The 14,800-nt window shown below is 38.3% G+C and overlaps 1 protein-coding gene across 20 annotated transcripts in view; it reads right to left on the reverse strand.

Moving 5' to 3' along the window:
• The window catches only part of MBNL1 (muscleblind like splicing regulator 1), a 199,527-nt gene that overhangs the window by 25,167 nt on the left and 159,560 nt on the right, over window positions 1-14,800 (reverse strand). For 15 of the 20 annotated variants that reach the window (XR_012160764.1, XM_073359665.1, XM_073359661.1 and 12 more), the window contains 3 exons: window positions 10,943-11,113; window positions 9,477-9,569; window positions 2,113-2,313 (listed from right to left, as the gene is read on the reverse strand). Coding sequence is in view for 19 of the 20 variants with exons in the window: in XM_073359648.1 (XP_073215749.1) it covers window positions 2,113-2,313; window positions 9,477-9,569; window positions 10,943-11,113 (465 nt within the window). In the remaining variant the exon portion in view is untranslated. Of the gene's footprint in view, window positions 1-2,112; window positions 2,314-9,476; window positions 9,570-10,942; window positions 11,114-12,393; window positions 12,497-14,800 lie in introns of those variants that run through there. The other 5 variants (XM_073359658.1, XM_073359657.1, XM_073359656.1 and 2 more) reach the window with 2 other exon arrangements.

The raw sequence follows: 14,800 nt of genomic DNA on the forward strand, positions 1-14,800 counted from the left end.
GCTCCAAATTTCAGCAGCTTCCGAAATGTTATGGGTCACATTGTATCATTAAGGCACCATGCCTTCTGGAACTTCCTGAATGTGAAAAGAGTGCAGCATGCTTATGACACAACCAAGTAGATCAGCAGATCTTGGCCAGCACTCTGAAGGAGATTCCACAATAATTCTCACAGTAGCACTCTCTTATCTGAGATTCATTTTAGATTCCTGCATTGTTTATTTATCTATCTTCATTGGTCTTAATTCATCCCTGGCAAGTATCCACTATGATGTAAAAGTCATCAAAAGAAAGCCCTTGATGTTTTGGAAGTAACAGAAGAGTCAACATTGCATGAATAGGTCTAAAATTGCTACACCAGTTATCTGGCTGGGTTTCTGAAAGCTCTCCCCCCGCTTAAAAAAAAAAAAGAAAAAAAAAGAAATAAGCCTCCAAAAAGGGAAGTGAAGTGATCTTTCCAAAGAGGAAACTGTGGTGATCTAAACTCTTGTTATAGTTCAGACAGGCTTGGGAAACATTCAGAGCGTGATGACACTCCGGATGATATTCTACATTGCTTCTAACTTGCAACTTTCTACATTGCAATTTGGCAATCATGAGATGAGTTTGGGGAAGGGAATTAATTTCCATATAAGGAGACAGATCTCCTCCAGATGCAGGTCCCAAACATGGCAGAAAAGCACAAAAGTTATGAATCCCCTTATTTTAAAATGTTTGGAATGGCAATACATCATTTTTACCTCTCACATTTTTTCCAAGTACTGTTATTGAAGGGCCAGATTCAAAACTGGTCTAAATTGATTTAGAGAAGCTGAGGCTCTACTCCCCAAATTTTAACTTACATGAACATCAGTCTCTCTTAATTTAAAGAATATTACCTGAGTGATTAAAGATCTATCATGTGATTAAGCGCTTGCAGGACTGAGAGTTACAGATTTATTTTTCTATCTGTAAGATAATATAGAGATTGGTACTAAAAAGTTCTCATTTGTCAAAGTTACTGCACAACATAGGAAAGAATTGGGGTTACAGATATTATTGTGTGCTAACTATGGCTAAATGTTGCCTTTTTAGGGTGGGACCACAATATCTGAATACCCTATTAAAAGCATGAAACAGAACAACAAAGCAAATGATATGTTGCTAACATGGTCTTTTAACCTTTCTAAACATTTAATTATAAATATCAAGTCTGTGCAATTTGGGATTATAAACACCAGCCTGCAGACTATGCTGATAACTACAGTTAAGAGGAAAGCCATCTTTCAGCATATTTTGACAGTCGGCAGCACAGTGCTGGCTCAGGGCCTATGTCGCCACAGACATCATAAGGTGTTGAAAACACTGTCAGGCATTTCAGATAAGAAAAGATTCAGGGCAAGGGAGAAGAACAGCTACAGAGAACTAGAATTTATTAGGCCTGTAGCAAAAGATAAACAGGAGGCCTCTGAGGGAATTCAAGCAGCATATACACCCAGAATGGAAATAAGCTAGAAACTGAAGAAGATCTCTTATACAGGTAGCTAAAGTATCATTATACCAAGTCCTGACTATCAATATCTATCCATCACACCCATTAACATAGTTCTTAGGTGCTGCTACTCTTGTGTTTGGTTTAGCAAATCTTAAAAGGTTTCAGTGGTACCTATTTCCTTTTGTGTTAGTGAGAAAAGTGTATGTGTTATTAAGTGATTGCATGAGGGTCATGTCACATTCTGTTCAGAGGCTTTTATCAAGACATCGTATTAACCATCTGGATCAGAAGCATGCGCAGGGATTTAAATTTGACCCTTTTAGAGGAGCACGTTCTGTGACTGCACTGAGGCCCAGGGCTGGAGGAGCTAGCTGTCAGTTCCTGCCACAGCCCAGGATCTGGAGCTTGCTTCCCCCGCTGCGGCCCCAGGGCCTGGAGGAGCTCGCTCTCCCCCTCCCCCACCACAGTCCCAGGGCCTCCCTGCTTGCCCCAGCGCACCCTCCCCCACCTGGCCTTGTGCACACCCCTGGTCTGGATTGTAATTTATGTGCTGTTAGTTTCCTTCACAAGCACAGAACTGAAGATGCAGGAGACTAATGCATAAGATTAATAATACGAAATAAAGCATATTACTTCCTACCTCCAGCCTGTCCGTCCTCATTAATTTCTGTGCAGCAGCAGCAGCAGCTGCAGGAACGGGGACACCAGGATTCCCTGCAACCAGCATCGGTGCAGTTGGTAGGATCTCTGCTGGGACCAAGCCTGGGGAGACAGGCCCCAGGTAGGGATTAAAGGCTGCTGATGCATTGGTGGCTAAACTTGGTGCAACTGAAAACATTGGCTGGAAAAAAAAAGAAGAAACAACTCTTTAATGTTTATACTAGTCAGTATATTAAGTTCTACCATATACTCTAAAGTGGCTGGTTCTGGATGTCTTTTTACCCATGATAGCAGTGTATTTTTGCTATTAATACAAACAAAACATTTGTTCTAGCTAAGAAATATACAGCAAATATATGGAATCTTAATACACTCATTTAGTAAAAATTCCATTAAGATGGAATTCAATTTTAAGACTCCACTCATTTTTTTCTATAAATGGTCATTCCAACACGCATATGACATGTGGCAGTAGTATGACTGACCTTCGACTATCACCCCTTCATTTGCCCAGCCACAAGTCAGCACTTCCACATGGCCGTGTAAGAAAAGCATCTTACAACTGTGATATCAGATACCGTCATGTGCAGGTTTGAGGTGTGTACAAACAACCACAAATGAGAAAGGAATCTCAGTGGGTGAGAAAAGGCATCCTTCCATTCAGTCATTGTTAAACAGCACAGACATAGATTCTCCTTTTATTTTCTCAACTGTAAATAAGTACTGAGGCAGTGGAATTACACCAGTGTAAAAGAGGTCCAAGATCAGAATATAACAGCAACAACAAAAATTCTTTTTGGTAAAACTAAACAGGTTGCCCATCCAGAAATTCCGTATGAAACAAACAATCTCACTGTCCTGGATACTGAAGCCAACAACTGAAGTCTTTATAGGCTCCTTCAAGTTCATCTGTCACGAGAGAACTTAAAAAGGTCCAGAAGCTCAACGAAGACTATAAGACCAAATTCTGTGCTGTTACACTGGTGTAAAACTGAAGTAACTCTACTGCTTCACTGAATTTAATGGAATTGCTCCATCAGTATAACTGACAGGAGAATTTAACCCAGAGTCCGTACTTTTGATATCTGAGTAGAATAGCTGGTAAACGCACCATGAAAGCTCTCTTCAAACCTGTCCTCTTAGGCTACAAATGAATATGTACCTAAAAGCCTAAAGGATCTCCCTTTCTCTTTCTCGACTGTTTTCTCTTAGCCAGGCATGCTACACAAGGATATGTTTTTGTATTCTCTAAGAAGTCACTCAATTGCTTAGCAAGCCTGGAGCTAAAAATATCGGAAAAGGGCACAATATTTACAAAGATCGTTTACAAAGCATGGTGGTGTAAACTGGGAGTAAATCCCAGTGTCTGGATCTTCATCAATGTCAATGAGAAGAGAATCAGGCAAATTTAGTGTAAGTAGCAGCATATTAATTACATTTTGACAAATTCCATCTAATGTACAATGTACTTTCATTAAATATACTGTTAGTAGATGGATAAATTAGTACGAGAGATCAAGCAACAAAACCGGCCAGTTAGTGCTGTGACTATATGGATACCAATGTATGGCTAGAAGAGTCCCTCCTTCAGCTCAATATGCCAACTATAGGGTAAATAATATTTTTTCTATTCGTTTTCTATTTAGATAATTAGGAATAAACTGCAGGCTTTAGATCACTGCAACGAGAAGTGTAGCAGCTTTTACAAAAGCAGTAATTGCACAAAAAAAAGCACAAAAGCCTCAAATCATTCTGAACCTTGTCTTACAGGTATTTTGCAAAGTGCTGTATACATTTGTTGTATCAGATTAATAATTAATTACACTGACCCAGCCTGAGGTCCCTTTGCACTCTTGTGGTGCAAAGGTGACTTCAAGCTGCGATAAGCAGGCAGCACAGCATTTCCCCTGGATTGGGGAATTCGCAGGTGGTGTGTAAATCCAGCTCTATACATTAAGAGCAATTCTCAGACAGTGCAGGGGCCGCAGAGAACCATTAAGAGTAGGCATAACTTACAGCACCCGTGAGACTGCTCTCAGTTACACCAAGGCTAAATTATCTCTTAGCTGACCTCACGATGAAGTAGGGTAAAGATGGTATTAAGCCACCTTTGCTACCTAGATGAGCTGAAGGCATTTCTGTTACACCTGAGAACTGCACACACAGAAGATTATATATATAAATTATCATGCAAAGAGATATTTGTCCATTTTTGTACTCTAAAAACTAATTCTAACATCTAATTTTCTCCAAAGAGTTCTCCAAAGAATAAGTTTGTATTACTTACAATAACTATTTTCTCCAGGTCCCAGAGATTTCAGTTTATTCATTTCTTTCTACCACAATATTTCCATAAACTTTATGTGTAGTTAATATAGGAAATATATCCAACAAAACCTGGTACTAATTGTTTCTGATTAAACTAGGTAAATAAACTATGATGCAGTTGATCAACATACACAGTATCTGATAGTATGATACAGAAACAAGGTAAAAAATATACAAACCATAACTTCTTTGAAAAAGTTCACATTTTGTAACTGTGCCATAATAAATGGAAATAAAATATTAATTCACATTCTGTAATTAAACAAACTGAGGGAAGGGGATACAGGGTAGAGGCAAAATATTTCTAAATGCTTCACAACATGTCAAGGAAACTCCTTGGGTTCCCACAAAGCTTCAGCTTCAATTGCTCAGAACATTTCATTAAATCCTTTATACAAGGATTTACTGCGATCCAGAGTAAGTCAGAAGAGGGGTTTGTGGGCAAGGAGGTTATATAGTTTGTTAGAGCAGAGGAATGGGAGTTGGGACTCCTATATTTTATTTCCATCTCTGCTACTGACTCATCGTGTGCTATTGGGGAAGCCACTGGTTTACCAAGATATATCTTAATTTTCTCATCTGTAAAGTGTACATAATACTATGCAGTGTTGTTGTAGCCATGTTGCTCTCAGGATATTAGAGAGAGAAGGTGTGTGAGGTAATAGCACTTACTGGACCAACTTCTGTTGGTGAAAGACAAGCTTTTGAGCTTACACAGAGCTCTTCCTTCATTGTCTGCGGTTTGTGTTGCACTGAAACACTTTGACACAGAGTACTATGGACTGGTCACGAAATAATGTAAAATCATAAATATTATATAAAAATAAAAAAAATTAGAATAAAAAAAACCTGAAATTTTGAAATTATTCAAAATGAAAAATTTTCCCAAAGTTTCTTTTTATTCTGAAATTTTGTTCTATGGGAATTTTCATCACAATAGACACTTTTTTTCAAAATATTTTTGTATGATGAAAATGGCATTTTTCAGTGAAAAAACATTTCAAAAAAAAATTTCCAACCGGCTCCACCCACAATGATTAATTGCTCTCATTACATATCCCATAAATCTTAATGATCTCGTACATTAAAAACAAACAATAAATACATGAAGGTTTACAGTGAACAAGGAAAACAGGAAGACTTGATTTTCAGACAGAACTGGGCCTCTCCCTTTATGCATCTAATTTTGTGGCTTCAAACAGCAATTTTACCCAGATATCTAAACACCTGATTGTGCCTATATGTCATGTAGATGGATATTATGAGCAACAGAAACTGTTCATACAAATAAAAGCAGGGACAAAATATTTCCTGCAACTATTTGCACAACATGTTTCAAAATCTGGCAATGATCGCACAGCACCTCAAGCCGGGGGGAACTTGTCTAGCCTGTCAGGGGAAGGTGTGTACCTCTTTAAGGGTAGAGGCATGGAAGTTGCTGCAGACACAGATCAGGTCAGCATGAGGATGCTGACTCATCTCCTTCCCCCCTCCCCCGGCCCCCAGGGGGCTGGAAGAGCAGGGAAAGTACACAGGTGCAAGCTGGGAGGGCTTGTACAGAAGGAATACAATGATCAGATAAATGACTTGGTAAGGGATTTAAAAGGAGGTATTTGTTAAAGGAACGGAAACATTGGGGGTTCTGGGCTCCTATGACTGCAATAGTAGGGAGCCAGCCACCCCTCCATTACAGACCATCTCTTCACCCTCAGTTAAGGTGTGGGGGAGGATAAGGTCATAGCAGCTGGTTGGCTGGGGAGCAGGATGGACAGGGAGGGTGGGCGGACAGAAGCCCCTAGGTAGCTATTGAAATGATCATGGAGTTATCTGCACTGTACACTTTTATCTATCTATCTAACCCCCAGACAGTTAATAATAAAGTTGAAGCCTAATTAAAGCACATCCAGTGTCTCCTGCTCTCCTTCTGGTGAAGCCGGATAATGAGGCTGCCTTAACATTGTATGAATAACCTTTACTTTGGAAATTTCATGACTTTTGAGAGCTTAATTTTTCTAACCTTGGTATTTAGTTATTTCTATTTTTTTATCTTTACATTTAATTTCCTTGGCGCCTCAAAGCAAAAATAAATAAATAAAACATAGAACTATTTGACTTAAATTTGTTTATGCCAATAAATTCCAGGATCTGTAGGTACGATAAACTCATTTGTAATCCAACACGCTCCAATACAGCTGCCTGCAACTGACTGGGTTCCTTGAACGCTATTCCGATTGCAAATGTTACAGGCTTTAGTACAATGTCCCTTAATAAACATGTCTTTAACCCATGTTAATAAAGAGTTCAGAAAACTTCTAGTATACACATACAAAATTGCCAGTTTTGATCAAAACACATATGAAATGTGTTCTCAAGCTCATATACTTCAAAATTGGCTGAACTGGCTCACTTTTCAACACAAAAACAAAAAACAAATAAAAAAAAACCCCAACACCTCCGCACTGAAACCAAACATGGCAATTTTCATAAAAAAGGAATCTGAGAAAGTTATGAGAAAGAAAACCTATAATATAGCTTTCAGTAGCTACTACCTGTGCCTGGAATATTAAGTTATTACTTTAACAACAAAAAGGGGATTTCTTTAATCAAGAAGCCACCGAAAGTAAAGGTGCTGGCTGGCACACTCTGCTGAGAACTTCCCTTGTGGCTACATCAGTGAAAGAGAGGTCCAAGAACCAAACTTCACACTGTTTCAAAACTTAGAATAAATTCCCAGGCAGCTTTATGGAATGCACCGTTGCCTGACAATTATAGTCAAATCAAGGGACACAACTTTCTGGCAGTGTATAAGCAGTGGACCCTCAGGTGACTGAGAAAAGCCACACACACTAGATCAGGAAGTTTGCAGCACAAACTTGCTCCCACTGAAACTTCACTGGAAGCAAAATTTGTGCCCAGCACTGGCAGCACTCATAGGCTAGAGGCTCTGCCTGGTTTACAAGCACAAATCAATAATTTAAGAATCTTAGGCAATCCTGATAAATACAAGGAGGATGCTCTGAGAAGGCTGAAAGAATTAGTATATTTCTGTGGGGTTTGCAGATGTGGTTCTTTCTGACTCTCCACTGTGTTGAGTCTTGTGTAGTCACATACTTTACCCATGTAGAATGTAAGCAAGTCAAAACAGCAGTGTTTTATACGTAGTTAGACTGTAAGTGCCTCAGGGCAAGGACGGTGTCACGTTATGTATTTGTACAGTGTCTATCAAAATGAGACCTCAATCCTGCCTGGAGCTTCTAGGCACTAATTGTAATAATACTTTTTATTCACTTTGCACAGATATGACTATCTGTAGTCATAACTATAACTATAATAAACTATATAAACTATAATTTTAGCTCCTGATGCTGTAAATACTTATGCACATATTTAACTTTAAGCACATGAAATTGATGGGAATAAAGTTATATACTTTCTTAAGTGTTTACAGAATCAATTCATTTTCAATATTTTTGGCTATCGCAGTTTGTAAAATTCCAAAAAGATACCTTACTAGCAGTGGCCCCATCATCGAACATTTAGTTTATTATAAATTTTAATCTGAAGTTGTAAGAGCTCAAATTTTCAAATTAGTTTTATAAAACCTCAGCCTGATTTTAACCAATGATTTTTAAAAATCATGTGATATAAATGATTTACCTTGATTTAAATCTCTTCACTTTGGGGAAACTGACTATATCAGAGGAAATAGATTATACATAAAGGCTGACAAAAGAATGAAGTAAATAAACTGAAAAAGAGAGAGAGAATGTTTTTCCTCTAATCTCTTCCAGTTATAGTATTCACAGCCATTACTGGTATCAAAAATAATTAAAAACATTTGTCAAACAGAAGTATGGTTTTTGAATTGATCCTATCTCTTTACTTCCTCACTTCAGGTTCTTCGCTAAGTTAGTTCATTTCACTTTTGTTAAATCATATGTTATTGATTTTTAGTAAACAGAACACAAGGCAACAAGAACCAGAGTCAAATGTGATCATATATATTTTTCCTACAATACTCTGTAATAACATCAGTTTCAATTATGCTCAGGAAACCATTAAACAATTTTAGGGCCAGATTATTAGAGTGGCATCCATTTGCAGACAATATCGCTGGTGCACCAAAATCCCCTATTGTACATGCACATATTGAATGCACATGGCCTTTGAAAAAATAAATTCTATTGTTTTTGCACTCAAGTGATTACATATAAAAATTGCACATGTAAGAGTTTTGTCCCTTAATATAAAGGGCTTTTTGGAACATAAACAGACGCCTTTGTGCTATGGGTTAAAATACATTGATCCAAATTCTGCTCCCGATTTGGGACTGCATGGATCTAAGAAAAGGCAGAATTTGACCTACCAACTTTAATATTAAAGTAAATGTTACTTCCATTTGTTTATCTTGCAGAAAATTATTGTTCTAGTATTGTTTTAAAATAGAAATGTCATTGCAGCTTAGCTATAGCATCTATATATTAGTATGCGCAAAGCAAAGGACAAGTGGAAGCTATGTTTGGTTATACTGCATTATACAAATAAATTATGTGTTATGGACAATATTTTTCCAAAGCACCCTCCTAAACTTGCACAGCCAAGTTCTTGCATGGTCCAAAACTTGGATTTGCACAAATACATCTATGGTTTTGGATGTTCAAAAACTTGGATGACCAGTTTGGGGCTATTTTGAATATACAACCCAGAAGACATATTCTACATTTGAGCTATTTGACTGGTACAAAGAATGGAATTATTTCATATAAGAAAGCAGGCAAAAGTCAGGGGGCACCAACTCACAGGTTGAGGCCTTTGGTAGGCCACATTGTAGAGTACTGTCTGGGTTATATTTTGATAACATTATATCATCTCCACTGTTAGTATGGTACCTTAACATTCTGGAGTTAGTATGCTGTTATCAGTCTACTGAATTTCCTTGCTTTAACTAGTACTACTTTTAATTTGAAGAAAGGCCTATCACAACACAGCAAAAATTAAAATGTAATATTTTCTCACCTTGAACGTATGGTATTGATAATTGGTATCAATGTCGATGTAATATGGAGATCCCTCCCCCCCTCTTTTTTGGAATGACTGAGGCATATAGTTCTATGAGAGAATAATAATTGTATTGAGTTAACTAATTAAAATATGTTTAAAAGATTACTGATATTTTTAAACCCAGCAAGCGTGGGACCTTGCAACTGTTTTACACAACTATGATAATTCTTGCTACTGCTCTGATTTTTGCAATCTCTACTTTTACATTTAGGAATTTTAAATTATTACTACATTATTTTAAAATAAAAACCAAGTTAAAAAGACAAATCACAAATTATTAATGCAGTCTGCGAGGCAAGCAGGCAAGAGGAAGGTATCCAAGGGTGAATTCTATTTCATCAAGTTACCCACAACGAAGACAGGATGCTTGGGGAACAAACAGGGGAAAGTGCAGATGTAGGGTTTTCCATCCATTCACTTCTCATAGGCTATCACTTTACCTCCCTTCATCCCCTATATATGAAGTAAAAGAACCCCTGCAACTGGCAGTGCAGTGGACTGCCTTGTGTACTTTTTTGCATAGAACACACCAGTCCTGTTCATCTTTACTGGTGCCCTCCAGTAATTGAGTTAGTGGCTTGGACCTGAAGGATTGGGGGCCAAATTTATTCTCAGTTTAACTCAACTGACTTCAGTGGAATTAAATCAGTGATGTGTCCTGCACTGTGTGTTCAGCTCTCAACTGCGTACGTATATAATTGGCTGATGACAGTCATATTTATATACACTGAGGCTGTGGATCATTGCAGCAATATAAACTAACTCATCCCCTTGGAGACCAGCTTATGGGATACACTGCCATGTGCATATTAAGCAAGGTATCAGAAAAGTAGGACAGGCAATATTAATGCTTAGGTCATGTTGTAACCAGAAAACAGATTTCTGATAGGTTTTCCTGATTATTCCCATTTTTAAAAATGGGATTAATTTACTGATCCTTCTGCCTGACAAGCCTGATGTGTTGACCTGGCGTATCAAATTTACATTAAACACACAGGTCTAACTGACAGCTTTGAACTTTGTCTAACAGTGCACTGTGAAAATGTAATAATTTTAAAATTCCTATAGCATGTGAACTGTGCAAACGAAATCTATTTTGCTGGCACTCTGGATGGACATACATTTTTTCAAATTAAAATTAATATAATTAAATCAACAAAACAAGAATAATATTATTCCAAGTACAGTTCAAACAAGGTAAAATAAAGCACTATAAATGGTTACAGAAAAGCACTTTATTGTATTTGATTTCTCCATCATTTAGAGGTTGATGCCAAATTTTACTGGCATCTTACTATATATCTGATACTGGATATCTTACAGCATCAGTCTTAGTCTATTTGCCAGAACTTGTTTTATAATTATCAGTGGCTCTTCACTATGTTGCCCTGTTGATAAGTAAGAGTTGAAAACATGCTTACCACAGGTTGTAATGGGGCACCAGGCATCATGGCATTGGCTAGTTGCATTTGCTGGGCCAGCATGGCCATGTTCTTCTGCTGAATCAGGTTATTGCGTCCATTTATCTCCAACTGTGTTTTTAAGTGTGGGGGTGGGTGAAGATATTTGCAGTTCTCCCTTGAGCATCGACCCTAAACATAGGAGAAATGAGCATAACTGGTGTTAAAACAGCCACAGGAATATCCACCTTCATTATGTCACTTACCAAACAAAGTGACATATGGATAACCAAATATTTATAAGAGCAACAATAAATAAAGAATGATAACATTAAAGTAGTATCAATAAACTATATGTTTTTACAGCATGTCCTCAGAGAACTACTGTTGCTAAAGGTGAGCAAAATGCTGTTCCCTTGAAAAGAAAACAACTGTTTTCTGTGGTTACAAAATCTTTTTCAATTAAAAATACCCTAGCCAAAGCACTCATGTAGCCCACAGACCTGCCTCCACAAGTCTCCACATTGGCAAAAGGCTGTACAGCCAGACATCCAACTACTGGAGTGCAGTCCAACTTTAGAAGTGAGCCCAAGAAAGTACAAATACTACTCTGAACATGCTAAAGACGGATCTGTTTGCATTATAATAAGGGGAACAGGAAGCAATGAAAGGTTAGGCTAGCATTCAAGGGTAGAAATATTACTAGGGAAATAACACTGCAAACCAATAAGGTTCTACAGCTCTGATTATTGCCACCACATGGCACTCCTGGGAAAAGGTGATCATATCAAATACATTTTTTTTCTTTTTTGCAATGGCACACACCATCTATGAGAGGCAGAAACCAATTGTGGCGGTAATATGCATGTTCTATGCAACAAATTTGACATGCTAATTTTGTCTAGATTAAAAGGATGCATCAATGTGAACTTCAGTCATATTTTTTTTAAAATGAGGTAGAAGTAATTTCAGGTACATCACCTACCCCAGAGTCCTCCTGACAAGAAGACAACTTTGCCTGTTATTTCAGAACCGTTTCTCTCTTCCCTGGTGCTGTGTGAAAGACCCCACACGTAACAAAGGAAACTTACTTCAGAAAATGTTTTCAAAAGTGACCTCTGATTTCTGGGTACCTTCCTTAAAATCTGGGTTCCCAGCTTGTGAAACTATGAGGCCTCATTTTGGGGAGTGCTGAGCACTCAAGGCTCCAGCTGAAGTCACTGGAAACCGTGCAAGCGCTGCACTCTGAAAAGCTAGGCTGAAGGTTTCCCGCGTTGGACATCCAAAAAGGTGGCACCAAAAATCACAGGTCACTTTGGAAAATGCTGGTTTTACTAAATATACAGGAGAAGGAGTAAAAATGCTGCCAAATGCGAAAAGCAGGAAAAGCAGGGAAAACAATTTCCCCCAGTAAATCTCTGTTATAGTAATTATTGTAACAATACATATCACAACACTAGATAAAACATTACCAGAGAGAAGTATGATTTTTAAGATGATGGTATCCCTTTAACATTTCATAGGACTGAGGTTAGAAAACATCGTCATTCATTAGCAATATGAAAAACTCTATGCAATAATTGTTCTTAAACTTTCAACAATGAAGACCGTTCTTCCACTGAGACACTAAATCAACTGAAAAAACACAAATACAAGGAGAATAAAATCAATTGTTGGGAGAACCGATCTCTTAAACTGTAAGTTTTTGCTTCCTCTCTTAATCTTTGAAATGAATCCAAGCAGGAGCAGAGACAGAGCCTTAATTTAAGCTGTTTTCATCTGGCTTGGTTTTGCTTTTTCAGGAAACAAATTAACTCAATATAGTTTGACCTTACACTGAATTTTGCTCAAAAAACCACAAAGCTAATTTGAACTCTCTTTTTTAGTCAAAACCCCCCTTTTTTTCCTACCTATCTTTTTCTACTCTTGGCAGCTCAACATATATGAACCTCGTTTTCACAGCAAGCCAACTGGCATTTCAATGATCTTTGCATAAGGCAGTATGTCTGATAATGGGATTATACATAATTCTTGAAATTGCTTTGGGGTTATGTACCCATTGCAGTCACTCTAAAGAATACTGCACTAAAATATATTTTTCAGAGCACCTATTTATAATTATTTAGAACATTTCCATGAGTGAAGTATAGTTTCCATTACAAGGTGCAATCTACCAAATCCTGTTTATCCAGAACAAGGATGGATAAACATATCTACCAATTTATTACAGTCACAATAGAAAAAATGCAGGATGCAGGTATTGAACAAACAATAGCACTACCATGCTGGTCAAGCTGAGAGACATACTTGCAGCTTCTTGAGCAAGCAGCCCTCAGAAGGTCATGGACGATGGTTCTGTGACAGGCTGAGGCATATTAGGGAAAGGATACGTTGCTACAGAAAGCCAAAAATACTTCCATGATGAGGAGCTGTGGACCTGTCTGGAGGAAGAAGAACTTATACTCCCAACCTCCCAATTGTGCATCTATCCATACCCCCAGAAGGGATCACAATAGCTGTGGGAGTTAATACAGCCTCAGCAAATTCCCAGAGTATCCCTTCCCATGGTAAAACCTGTGGCATGGGGATCAGGTGGAGGAAATCTGAATGAGAATTCCCCTCACAGAGTTCCTTCCTTATTGCTCTGCTGTGTGGTTTACCCTCATTTAGAATGAGTCACAGGGCCTGCCCCCAAGTCCCATGGATCTCCTGGGATCTGCCGGAGGCCCTGACATCCATATGTAGGCAGAGAAAGCAACTCTCTGTGGCATGTATTCTTTGGAGCCACACTACTCCATGAGCTTTCCTCAGCTACAGCTGCCTTACGGACCCCTTTTGGGGGAAGGAGTAGGGGACTGTGGAAGTGGCTCTAGAGAAAAGCTCCAGATAATACAGCCCCAGATCTTTTCCAGGTAAAGTCCACAGAGACAGAGTGGGACACTCCTGCCCCTGGCTTACCCAGTCCTTGCCCTTTTTCTCTTTCCCTCCCAGTCTTCCACAGAGATCTCAGGAGCAGAGAGCCCTCTTTGAAGTCTGAAAGAAGGCCATTCCTTGTAGGAAGCTCACCTTCCTTACCAGATGGGAGGAGACAATCCATGCCTCAGAGGATTCCCTCTGCATGCAGATCTGGGGGACACAGTCCTCCATCATTTCCATTAGCCTTACACCTACGTAAGGCAATTGGATTGGGCTGAGACAGTGAGAAAGCAGACTTTGCAAGGCCATTTTGCAGCCCCCAAATATACACTTTAATATTAAAAATACCTTGTTATTCTTTTTTGAAACACATGAATGGAAGGCTATATTAAGAATGTACCCATACTGTACCTGAACTCTTAAATTAACTCAAGGTTAAATTTGAATAAATTGAAGAAATCTAATTTTAGTACCTTTATGACTTTTTTAGAGTTCCCTGTCCATCTCAGAGAAGAACACGTCTCATCCTTAAATAGCAAAACCCGGTATTTCCTAATATTCAACATTTACACACACACCCCTAAATTATATTACATCTGGCTTATGGACTGCATTTTTTTTTAAACAAACCTCCACAAAAAAAGTTCCTTCAATGATGTTTTTGCTAAGCCATCTAATCAATGAAGATCTCACATAGAGAACGTATGTATCCACACAGTGCATACGCTGTGGCATAAATACAACTTAATTCCCTCATGATGTTCCAAGCCACCATAAGGAGGATCTAATTGGCGAAATATCATATCTAACTAAAAACTGCAGAAATTTAACAAGACTGTGATGATCTGTAAAACAGTTTGCATCGAAAACCAAATAAAGTTCCCTCTGCCAAAAAGAAATTCTAATCTGAAATTGCACGCTAGGGTGGCAGGAAAGTGAGATATTTCTTATTCATCTTTGACA

Source organism: Lepidochelys kempii, chromosome 9 (genome assembly GCF_965140265.1).
Source record: "Lepidochelys kempii isolate rLepKem1 chromosome 9, rLepKem1.hap2, whole genome shotgun sequence".
In the NCBI taxonomy this organism is placed as follows: domain Eukaryota; kingdom Metazoa; phylum Chordata; order Testudines; family Cheloniidae; genus Lepidochelys; species Lepidochelys kempii.